At 40.0% G+C, this 12,744-nt stretch overlaps 1 protein-coding gene across 17 annotated transcripts in view; it reads left to right on the top strand.

The window, feature by feature from the left end:
- EHBP1 (EH domain binding protein 1) overlaps window positions 1-12,744 on the top strand; it is a 213,889-nt gene that overhangs the window by 77,374 nt on the left and 123,771 nt on the right. For all 17 annotated transcript variants that reach the window (XM_080584712.1, XM_080584705.1, XM_080584719.1 and 14 more), the window contains exons 6-8: window positions 3-184; window positions 3,945-4,084; window positions 10,990-11,112. In XM_080584712.1, coding sequence (XP_080440838.1) covers window positions 3-184; window positions 3,945-4,084; window positions 10,990-11,112 — 445 coding nt within the window. The remainder of the gene's footprint in view (window positions 1-2; window positions 185-3,944; window positions 4,085-10,989; window positions 11,113-12,744) is intronic.

Genomic DNA, 12,744 nt, shown 5'->3' with positions numbered 1-12,744 from the left:
AGGAATCTCCTTCTGGCCGCAGAAAAGCTCTTGCCACCAGCAGCATCAACATGAAGCAATACGCAAGCCCCATGCCTACACAAACAGATGTCAAGTTAAAATTCAAGCCTTTGTCGAAGAAAATAGTATCTGCCACACTACAATTCTCTTTATCTTGTATTTTCCTGAGGGAAGGGAAAGCCACGTAAGTTTTCTGTGTTTTTTTTTTTTTTTTTTAACACACACAAATATCCTGCTTCATGTTGCTTTTCAAAGTGTTCTTTGGATAAAGAGCTCTTTCTGTATAGAATGGCAGAATTAGAGAGAATCCTTTAGCATACCTATCATTCCTGCCATACTTAGTTTCTTAGTCTGAGTAAGAGCCATTTCTTACTCCGATTATAGCCCTGTGTTCTTCAGAGACAAATAGCTTGTCCTCTGCTGTTACAGACATTTTAAATAACAGCAGCTTAAGAATATCTACACGTTTGAAAGCAGCAGGAGTGTCCGTTTGCGTGCATGTGTGTACTTTTCCAGCAATACCCTTAGCAGACTGCAAGGGAAATGTGGGAAAGAGCACCTAGTTCTATTTCACAGGAAACGGAAGAAAGACAAAGCCACTTGCAAAGTGAGAGAGGGTGGAGTCAGAAGTCAGATTTTGGGTCGAATGTAAGAACCTCCTGTGAAATGAGTTAACGTGCGCACTGATTACCACTGCCCCTACTCACCTACCTAGTTCTGTCCCATATTTCAACAACCTGTGGAGCGTGCAAAGCATACAAGTTGTTTTTCCATATACTATAACCTCTCCTGCAGTTTGTCAGATTCAAGTTGTAGGATGTGAACAACTCTATGTGGCTGGAGGATGGACCATTTGTCACCCATCCCATTTTGCTCTTCCTTTCTGTCCCATATAGGCTATGGGAATGTGAGAAACGCAGGAAAAAAAGAGGTAGATCAGAAAACTACTGTTTTAGTGGTTCTTTTACCTCTTTGTTTGTTTGTTTCTTTTCCCTCCAAAAGGCTAAGGGTTTACTTACTGCTCCTGTTATTCTGAATATACTTGCAGACATATGGCACTGTAGTACCCCCAGATTGTTGCATTAACAGCTTTCCAAAGCTTTGTTATGGCACGCATTTTGACATAAAAAGGCTATCTTTTTGTTGGTATGCTTTAAAACCCACAGATGCATTCATTAGTATTACTATTTCCCTCCTCTGGTTAACCCATTGGGAACTACATTTAGAGCTATGATATAAATTTTATTCATATATGATGAATATATTTTTGATATTTTGATATATTAAAATATAGAATGATACTTTGAAGTATTTAGCTGTGGTTTAACATGGCATTGCAGCTGGAAGGAAAAAGTATCAGATAACCTCCTGACTTTTGGGGAACAATCAGCATTTATGAACTATAAACAGACTACTACAGCTCTACTAGACTCTTAGGGCATTTTGAGGCCATAATTTGTAAAAACTGACCCATTTAAGATGGCATATGCCTTCTTCCTGTTGAAATTGACTTGTCTCAGGCTGTAGACTTCAAGTCAGATAGACTGTAAGTTGACAATAGGATTTTAATATTGCCCTGAACCAGGAATCTGGGAAAAAAAATAAATCAAAACCTGGTGTTTATGAAAGCATTGATTTTTCAGTATGTGTAAATAGAGAATGCCCTACGAGACAGGGTAAGGTAAGAGAGAGAATTCAGGTGTCAGATACATGAGCATGCGAGAAAATGCCTGGGCTGATTTACAGCCTGTTGTTGTTCTATAAAGTGAGGTTCACTTTTATTTTATATGTTTTATAGAGAAAATATGGCAACCTATTGCTGTGCAACACCAAAAACCTTACTTCTTAGACACAGAAGAAAGGTTATAAAGACATAAAGGGCAGTTTAAGAGAAGGAAATAATGCTTTGGAGACCTTTTTATTTCTAAACTTTACATGAGCAAGTGTCATACAAGATCTGAGAACTAACTGCTTCCAGCTATTTGTCTTCAGTGCATGAAAGAGCCTGCCTTTCAATGCAGTTATATAGTATAGTTGACTCTACTAATGCTACATTTTTTCCCCTATGCTTAAAGAGTTTATTTAACCTATTGGTTATCAAAACAGGAAGATGAAACCTTGAGGATTTTGCATGAATGGAAAGGTCTTTGCAAATTCTTGATAGTTGCTTACTTTATTTTTACAAATAGTTACAGAGCACTTAGTTGGCCCGTGTAACTGCAGGTTCTGTAGTGCTGCTTACTTTGAAATCAGAGTTCAAACGATTGTCCTGAAGAATTTGATTGTAGCATGTTAAATCACTACATTTAATGCCATGTTTTAAGTGCATCTGTTCACATGCAGATTTGAGGAATGTTTAGTTAAGTCACTTTCATTAAGTCATTTTCATTCATGCAGACGGTACCTTAAAAATAATTTGTACAGTTTTCCTAGCATTATTAGTCACAAAATATGTGCATCTAGTTTTATCATGATCACAGCTTCAAAGAACATAGAGTCATTCTACCAGGTTGGAAGGGACCTGTAGGGTTATCTAATCCAACCTCCTGTTGAGAGGAGAGCCAGCTGTGTGATCAGAGCAGTTTGCTCTGGCTTTATCCCATTGGGTCTTGAAAAACTCCAGGACTGGAGACTGTGCAGCCTCTCCAGGCAACCCATGCCATTGCTTGATGGTGACTGCCACACGTTTTTCCTTGCATCAGATTAGAACAGCTCTGGTTTCAGTTTGCCTTTCTGCTGTCTGATGCCTCTCTTCCACCTGCCTTGCACCACTGTCTTCTCAGCCATGTCCTCATAGGTGCTGGTAGGCTGCTGCCAGGTGTCCCTGAAGTCATCCAGCTCTTCTCCATGCTCCACGCATCCATTTCCCTCAGCCTGTCTTTGTAGGGCAAATGCTCCTGCCCTCAGCCAGCTCAGTGGTCCCCTGCTGAGCTTGTTCCAGTTTCTCAACACCTTTGCCTGTACCATGAGACCAAACACTGGGACCAAGTACTCTATATGCAGTGCAACGAGCTCCAAGTGAACGCGAGTCATGACTGCCCTCAGTCTACTGGCTGTGGTCCTGTTAGTGCAGATCAGGATGCTCTTTGCCTCCTTTGGCTGCCAGGGCATGGTGCTGGCTTGCTTTGATCTTGCTCTCTGCCAAGATCCCTAGGCCATTTTCAGCAGAGCTGCTCCCCAGCCAGGTAATCTCCAGTCTGTCTTACTGCAAGGAGCTAAAAAATACTTGATTAATCCCAATAAACCTAATGAAATGGTTTTCAAAGAGAGGAGGTAAGACCACTGGTGCTTCAGGAATGATAGGTTCTTAAAAAACCTTTTTTTTTTGTGGAACAAATATAGAATGTCTATTCATCTGAATCTGCTTGCAGTCATCTTTTCAGCAAACGTTTGATGTGAAAGGTACAGTCATGTGAAAGATATCTATATCTGTGTGAGAGAGACAGTCAAATAACAATTGAAATTGGCCATTGGTATGTTTTTATACCGTTTATGAATTTGTGTATTTAAGAAAGGGATTCTTACCTCTGTAACAGTGTCTGGAGTTTTGAATGAATCTAGTGTTAGGTCACATGCGGTGTACGGACAGTAGCTCTGACCAAGCATTTTCACTTTAAGCAAGGGAGACCAGGTGTGTGTTCAGTAACATTTCTGGACTGGCTTACAATTTTAAGAATCAGTTATTAAATTAACTCTTAATGCAAGGTAGCACTGTTTTTTACCATTTAGAATTTTGTTACAAGAAACCTTTCCCTTCAGAAATTAATATACATGAGTGTGTTCATTTTGTTCTTACACTGTATTCAAGATCAGATCTGAGATCAGAGACCTCCCTGAAGAAAAGAAGGCATAAAAACATTTAAAGGATTTTTAATAACGCAGTAGTATCAGATGTGGTATTAACAGACTCCATTTTAATGCCCAGTTTGAAATTTATTGTTTAGGGATGAAGACATGCAAAGCCTGGCTAGTTTGATGAGTATGAAACAAGCTGATATTGGAAATCTAGATGATTTTGAGGAAGACAATGAAGAAGATGAAGAAAACAGAGTGAATCAAGAGGAAAAGGCTGCGAAAATTACAGGTTGGTTTTGCCACAAGGATGGTAAAAGAGTTTGCTATCCTAATTGCCAACTGTGTTCCATGGAATTTATCCTTATGCTTTATTTGTGTTTTGCTTTAAAGCAATCCAAAACAAAATTTAGGATAATTTGAGCAAACAAGAACCAATAACTGAACCAAGTTTAATTTTTGTGAATTTAGGATAATTGATTAGTGTGTGTGTATGCCTGCTCCCTGTTTTCAGGAGAGAGTACGTGAGGCAGAGAGCAACAATGTGATTCTGTGATTCTGTAATGTGAACAGAGGACTAAAAGGCAGACAGAAAAGGCCTAGTGAGTGAGAAAGCAAGAGGATGAGCAGAAGTGAAATAAGCATGTGAAAATAACTGTGAAGTGAATTACGCCATCAGTAGGTGCTGAGATTCTGCTCGGTAACGTGGTAATTCCAAGCAGCATACTTCTTTTGCTTGGGAGTGTCTCATGGAAATGAAATCAGCAGACTTGGTGTCTTCACCAACCCTTCAGTGGAATTATAGTAGTAAGGTTGTTTGAAGTGAGGTGGTATAACCACATTTGAATTGCTTGCTGATGAAAATGCTTAATGTGTCCAGGATAGCTGAACTAATCGACGTACGTTAGATCAGGATGTGATAAATTGTTGGCAGAGATCATTGTGTAGTACTGCTCAAGATGAGTTCTGTAGGAATTCTTCGTGTAAGAAAAGAATCAGGAAAGGACAAAGGAACTTTTTGTTCCAGCCTTCTTGCCTGCCAGTGATTTGTAAAAAATGTCTGTTGAAATAATGGGATCCTTCTCTAAAATGGAGTAGAGCATCTCAAGCAATGAAGTGAATTCTCAAATCTATTTTTGAAAGTCTTGAGGAACCTTGGTTGGGTGTTTGGAAACATTACTTGCCTCTCTTCTTTTTGAGCTTTTGTTGCAATTGAAAGGTTCAGCCTGAAGTGATTATTGCTTTGTTACAGTTATTGTTGTGAAAGGATGCAAACACATTTTCTCCATGCTTTATGTATTCAATTAAAAGTTTTGTACCATGATCAAGTCTCTACTTATGCTGTATTTGTCTGGGACATAGCAGATTGGTAAATCCAGAATGAAATATTTGAGAGGGAGAGATGTCTTGCAAGGAGTAGTGAAATACCACTCTGGTCACACTGAAATCACCCTGCAGAGTCTCTGCAACCAGAATAATTCATCTGCACGTTCAGAACAGCAAACAAAAACTGACGTGTTCAGCAGGCACTCCTATAATCCCCGAGAGAAGGGCACATGAAGGAGATGCTACATAAAGTTTATATAAACTATTATGCAGATGTATTTTATTAAGATATGCCTGGATGCTGCTCTGAGGACTGCTACAGAAAACCCACATGCAGAAGGACACCAGATGAAAAGCAGCAGATCTTGCTTCTCAACTTTACTGTTCTTGCAGTGCTCAGCATCCAAATGAGCAACACCTGAACACACAGAAAGCTGCTGTAGCTCAGTCTATTCTGTCCACTGTCCTTTGTCTACGTAGTGCCCATCCCTGGAGGTAGATGGGGAAGGGTGAGCTGACTGACATACGTTAGGGTAGTTCAGAGCCTTTCCTCCCCATACACACAATGTCAAGTCCTATCTTGAAGTTTTAGAGGCATTTCAGCTGTTGCAGCTATCGTGGTAAAGGCCAATATAAGATGTTTTAAGCAAACATTGCACTAACTACTTGCAAGGCAGAAGCAATAAGTACTTATTGAATTGTGGTATCTGCTCATTGTTCAGCCTGTTCTGATCTGTGTTCTAATGATACAAGATGGCAGGCCCGGCTGTTTTGTGGATGCATCATTCAGGGCACCGAAGGAGGAAGGGTCAGCCTCAGAGCTGTTCTGTTGGCTCTAAGAGCTGAGTTGCTTCGTTAGCCTGACTAACTTTTCCTGAGCTAGACAAGAAGGATTGGAGGGCTATTGAAGGCGAATGAGTGCACGTAGTTTCCCAAGTAAATGGGAGAGTATGAAACAAAGGCGGTAAGTAAACATTTGTAAATAAAATGTAAAGGATCCATTTCAACACGTGTTCAAGACAATGTAAAGGCTTCTGATTTCATTGCCAGCTGAAGTGACTCCTGTGACAAATACAGTGAGTGGGAAAAACTAATAAAACACCAGGACAGCTCAGGAGCAGAGGAGAATGGGGAATGCTGTCTCTGATAGCTAGAGGTAGGGATCATTGTAGAAAAATAGGAGGAAACATAGAAAGAAGGAAATTAGGGAACAGAACTGATGTGGTGATGTTCTCTTTTTTAATTTATTTCAAAAATAATTGTGTTCACAGAATCCCATAAAGTTAATTGAGGAAGTTACATAACCCTTTTGAAAGCTTGCTGCTCCCAACATTTTCTCATCTCTTGCCTTGTTAGGGTGTTGGCAGCCGAGCGGGCTGGAATGCCTTTGCTGACTCACAATCCCCTACGGCAAATCACTTTGCCTTGGTGCGCCTGTTTTCCCAACTGTAAAATGGGGATACTGGCTATAGGTACTTCACAGGAACGATGGGAGGATTGCAGAGTTAATGTTTGTAAGCAAGCTTTGGAAAAGCAAAATGCAAGTAGTAAAGCAGAAGGGATTATTATCTTTTTGACTCAAGTTCTTCTCATAGAAACGTTGGATGACTCCATGACCGAAATGTTGTCATTCTCAAGCAGCAGCTACAGGTGTTGCTGCCAGTCTTTTTCACAGACGCTGTTCCTTTTGCAGGGTACAAGAATTAATTAGTTTTCATTGGGTCCCAAGTTACAGTTTTATAGATGAATAAATATATCCACCACTAGGAGAACGTGAGAGACCTGCTGAATAGGGCTCTAGATGGTGCAGGTGAGTTAGGAAACGCTGCTTCTCTTCCTTGATGTGTTGCCTAATGCTGGGCAAGTATCTATGCCTCTGTTTCTTCAGCTATGAAATCATTGATGCAATTCTGACCTACCTCAAAAGCACTGAGGAATGCGGTGTGGTCAACACAGGAGTTATTGCCATAAAACTGAACTTAAGACGAGACTGAAAGATGTTTTCCCTTCAAAACACCAGTTCCATTCAGAAAAAAGTCTCCTTCCATCTCAGACATTTTCCCCGTCCTTCCCAATATTTCTTCTTTAAATTTATCACATGTAAAAGCTATATCTCCACCTAACTGTTCTGTTTTGTGTGAACTTAAAAAAAATGTTTGTAGCCATGAAATTCAGAGTTTCAAATATTTTAACTTCTATGTTACTAAAAAAAAAAAAAAAGATGAATTAAAACCTCCTAGATTTATCCTGTCCTTAGTCCTCAGTTGAAGACGAGGCATTCCAATGTGCTTGAATGAATGTGGCTTGTAACTCACAAACTTAGGGTAGTAATCCATGCATTGCTTCCCTTAATGTTTTAATTGCTACTTAGCCTTATGCTGAAGTTAATGGTTGCCTCCTGCTCCATCCTATGGGAGCGTGAAGACTCTCCTGGGGTGCCACATGGACTGAGCAACATGCCCATGTGCGACCTGTTGCAGGAGTCTGTACCTCAGTGTATTTCAAGAGCAGGCTTCTGGAGAGCAATATGGGTAACTCTTTCTTGCCATTTGCAAAACCATACATCTCATGCAAGTTTCAGATACCTTCACTCTTTTTTATTTTTTTTTCAGTAGCACCAAGCTGCTTTAAAAAAAAAAAGTGAGAGAGAAGGAAGAAAAAAACCCTGGTGATTTATACACTGTACTTGTAGAACAAGCTAATATACGTTTGTAGATAATGAGATATATAAAAAAGATAATATAGGGCATAAATCTCCAACCTACCATTTCCACTCTCCAAAAAATGACATAAACCATTTAATATTGTAATGAGAAACATTGTAGTGCATATGGGTGTTTAGGTTGGCAGATGAGACCAGGTGATTCAGACCACATCAAAGAATTCCCTCTTTTTAAAGCTCTGAATTTAATTTGTTATTTTCTGACAATAAAGACTGAATCGTAATTGTTTTATTTTTTTTTCACATGCTGGAATAATAAACTGTAAATCATGTCAGCATCTCACTCTGTTATAAACTAGTAATTTGTTTGTACTAGTGTTTTATAAGGTCTATTCTGTTTTATTTGAGTACAGCAAGGTATTTGCCTTTGTGTATCTTGAGTCTTAAATATTCTCTCAAGACAGTATTGTATTGTTCAGATCTCTAAGGTGTATACACGATTTTATAATGAGAAAACTAAGAGGTTTTGGGTGGTTTTGGTGTTATTTTTTAGGACAATAGTCTTGCTTGTTGGCGCTACAAAGAAGGAAGTGAGGATGGTGAAATTAACTCTGTGTAGATAGATCTAATCTCATCCAAGTAGATTTTGATTGAAGATCAAGACTACCGAGGAGGTGCAGTGAGGAGGAATTCTGCTGTGCCTTTGTCACTGTCAGAATTGATTACGCCCCACAGACATTGGCAGCATAGATCTGCATTGATTTACAGATAGGTACAGCTTTGCAAAGTGATTTCAAATTGGAAAAAAAAAGATTTTAACCAAGTGACCGAAATACCTTCAGGTTCTATACTCTGTTTTTGCCTTCAGCTTCTTTATGCTGTCCGTGAAGGCAAGAAATGAAGGGTTGGCTCACCTGGGGAAAGTGTTGCCCTATGAAAAAGTCCGAGTCAGCCCTGCTGGGGAGCTCGGGGTGGCTGTGGGCACCAGCACGAGCTGGTACGGTCACAATGCTGCTCAGTTTTCACCATAGTCTGCTATCTTACTCCTTGTCGTTTGTTCATAGAATGAAGATTACTATATGAGGGTCAGTGACAAAAGTTTGTGTTCCTAAATAAATTTGTTTGAGAAAAAGTCAAGTGCAAAACAGCAGCTGGAAGTGTTATGAAGTAATTTTGTGTATACCCAAGAGATTTGAGTTTAAAGGAAATCCAAGGATGATTGGCTTGTAAATGCACGGTCGGGGCATCCGCACAGCTTCACTGGTGACGCCAGAAGATGTCATCCCTTTACTTCATTGGAAAAATGAGAGATGAAAAAATCTGACAGGGGGCCAATGATATTCGAAGAGCAGGACTGTTTCTCCTGCCTGTTTGTGACCCGGAAGGCTGAGGAAGTCTGTCCCCTCTTCGCAGGAACGGGTGCCCGAGGCCTTGCAGAGATGCCTCAGGCTCAGTCCCTTTTGCTGCAGCACCTGTATTTTTCAGGTGCTGTGGGTAGGAACTACTCGGAGGGGATCAGGGGAGATTTTTTCCCTTTGGGTGTGGGAGTAAGACCACCTTGGTTTTTGTTTCTTTCTTTCCTTCCAGAATTAGGGAGGCATCAACATTTTGATGAGACTTGAACATTATGATCAATGCTTGTTAAAATGATTATTTCGTGGCATTCACAACTCTCCGCTATGGACAGAAGTTGAAATAGGATCTTACAAAGCAGTTGGGTGTTACTTGCCCAGCTTTACATTAGAAAATGTAACCGCTGTGTGTGTTCAGTACGCGTTCTCATAGCACAATAGTGACCAATTTAGAACAATTGTATACGTTCAGCTTGTTGCGGGTAGGGTTTTCATGGAGACTGGTTGTAAATGATAAATAATCAGACTGTATGTGTGTGTATAAATAAATCAGATTGTAATAGGCGTATGCATGCATTAGTTTTCTCTAGCCTTAAGGACGTGATAGGGAGGTAAATTGTTCTGGGGCTCTTTTGTTTTGATTGACAATGGTTTAAAATTTCGGTTTTCTTTGCAAGCAGGAAAACTCTTCAAATTATATTTAGTACATCTATATTTTGAACTGAGGTGCATAATTATCCACATAAAACTTAATTACTGTTGCTGACACTAGGAATCCAGCAAGGTTTTGTTTATGTCCATTAACCGGGTTTCTTGTTAAATTATCACTGAAGAGTTCTGCACGGTTGCTTTGCTATAGGTATATCATTGTAAGGACTTGTTCTAAATGTATTCTCTTAATTAACACTGAATGTCTTCTCTTTTACCCTCTCTCCCTCCCTCTCTCCATCTTTTTCTGGTGACAGTGTCTGTGCCACTTCTGTTTCATTAAATGCCCTTACCTTACATTTGTGTTGACTGGCTTCTATTTACAGAAATTGTAAACCAGTTGAATGCTCTGAGCAGCTTAGATGAAGATCAAGATGACTGCATAAAGCAAGCAAATATGCCTTCAGCTAAATCAGCCAGTTCCTCTGAAGGTCTATGAGCTTTCCTCCTTTCTTTCTGTTTCTGATTGTCTGTATTTACTGTGACCTATTACCTTTTGACTCCTGCTTGTGTTCAGCTGTCAGTTTTATCTCTGTGCTTCCACCCAGCATGACTCTCAGTAATTTGTAGTGTATCCAACAGGTAACAACATGATAGAGAAAGAGACTGTCTCCTCCACAGCTGCATTGTCATCTGATAATGAACAAGAAAAGAAAAAATCACACACATACACAAAGAAAACAAAACCCAAGCCTAAAACACAAGTTGTGTTGTCAATATTACTTGACCTCTCTAACTTGACAAAATGCCTGCTCTCTGATTTTACATGCATGTTACCTCCAAAAATTAAAATTTCGTGCTGGTAGTTAACGTGTATGTGAACAACCAAAAAGAAATTGCAGCATTTAGCTGGTTAGATGTTCTGTAATATTTATTTAATGAGATAATAGGAAGCTTTCTTGTTATTCATTTCTGTTACATCATGTTCTGGTCAGCAAATAGAAGTTTCATTCATTTCACTTTTTTTTTTCTTCTCCTTTGTTGTTGTACTACTAAAGTGCATTTGCTTAGTTGTGCAGTTGGTGTCATTCCCTGGTACAGTGTTCAGAGGGACTGTTGATATGTTTTTAAAAAAAAAAAAACAAACTTGAAATGTGCTAGATGAGCAGTTCATATCTATATTGAAGCAATATTCCCACTTATTTCTAGAGCTTATCAATAAGCTTAATTTCCTGGACGAAGAGGAACAAGACCTGGCTAACTCTAGTACGAACCCTTTTGGTGATCCGGATGCAGCAGAATTAAATCCATTTGGAGACCCTGATGCAGAAGGTAATGGATTTGTTTTACATAATTCACCACTAATTGCAAATGCTTAATGAAACATTACATTTTTTTGTAGGGCTACATATGAGGAATGCTATGTAGATAAACTACAATTATTGCATGAGGTACAGAGGTTGCAATAGCAGTAATCCAGTTGCCACTGGAAAATGGGTTTATCCTTTGAGTCACATCCTTAAGTGTATTTGCTCTTGGGGGCTACAAGCTAAGAGTTGTACCGGAGACTTTTAGACTTACCAGGTGTCCTACTACTGCTCACCTCATAGACTGCACATGCAGTTACATGAGCACAGCATACTGTCAAGTGCCTCTGTTCCACGTGGAACAGAATCTTCACTGCAATCTTCACTGCATCACAGCTATTCTTGGTTTAGGTTAGCTCTAATCTTCATTATTACAATTTAATTGTATCTCTTTCATTCTTCCCTTTTCACTTTTATGGCTTCCTTAGTTAAGCCTTCTGGCACTGCACCTTGCACCACGTGGTAGGTGTTAATCCCCTTTCCAGACCAACATGCCCATTCTTGTTTTCTTTGGGTGAGAAATATAACCCCTTTAAGTATTTAATCAGAGACTTCAGCCACGAGGCCGAAAATCAGCACCAGAATGGGGATCTCTGCTGTCTTCAACTCCATGTCCAGATGTGCAGATTTCCATCTGCTGCAATCCAAAAAAAAAAACACCAAAAGACGTCTACTCATATTTTCCTGTTTGGTGCTCCAAGAGTTGTCTTCCCATAGAAGACCCCAAGAAGTATCTTTGGCCAAACCCTGGGAGCCATTCTGTAATGGCAGTAGAAAAGAACCATACCAGGCAGCTAAGAGCCCAGGGTACAGCGATGGCATTTCTCATGCCATGTCCAATGAGGATGCACTTCTGAGCTGTAGTTTCTGCCTGTGGGTGCTCTTTCTCTGGACGAGCTGAATATTTACTTGCCACATGGCTTTTCTGCCTTCAGAATCCACAGAGGCTAATGTGGGTGGTGATTTAAATCATGTAATACTTGGACTGTGGTGTAGTCCAACAGTCTGTATTTCTCAAACAGGGGTATTGCACTATCCTCTGTATTTGGCCACTGAAGCCATAAAGCCACTATCCCAGGCTCCTTCTCCCCATTACAGAGTTGTCAGGTGTCAAGAGCTGCAGAAGTGAGTTGTTTGAGGTTTGTAGGTACCAATATATATATGGATTATGTTCTGGTGTCCAGATCTTTGGCTTCATTTCCCGTCTGCACCTCAGCTGTGAATTCCCTTAGGATCAGAGGAGGAGGCAGAATAACCAAAACACTTATTCATTCATTTAGTTGCCCATGCACAACTTTCTCTCAAAGATTCAGTCTGTATTCCTTTCTTTCTTCTCTGCTCTAGAAAGAAGAACTCACTTCTCCCTGGAGAGAGCTGTCCAAGTCCTATTTTACCTTATCTGCTGTCTTCCAAACCCAACTTCTCTTCCCTTCCCAGAGAAAACCTACCGTCAGCAGCAGCCCTACTGACGATGAAATATAGGAACTAAGAATAAGTTTCTTCTCATCTCAGGGACATGGAGCTGGAAACTGGTTGTTTCTTAGTGTTGGAGTGACTTGATGCCTCATATCACGTTCCCCAAAGACTCCCCATCTAT

Source organism: Anser brachyrhynchus, assembly GCF_964034855.1.
Source record: "Anser brachyrhynchus genome assembly, chromosome: 3".
Lineage (NCBI taxonomy): Eukaryota > Metazoa > Chordata > Aves > Anseriformes > Anatidae > Anser > Anser brachyrhynchus.
The sequence above is the reverse complement of the archived record's forward strand: the minus strand, read 5'-3'. Positions and strand labels throughout refer to the sequence as shown.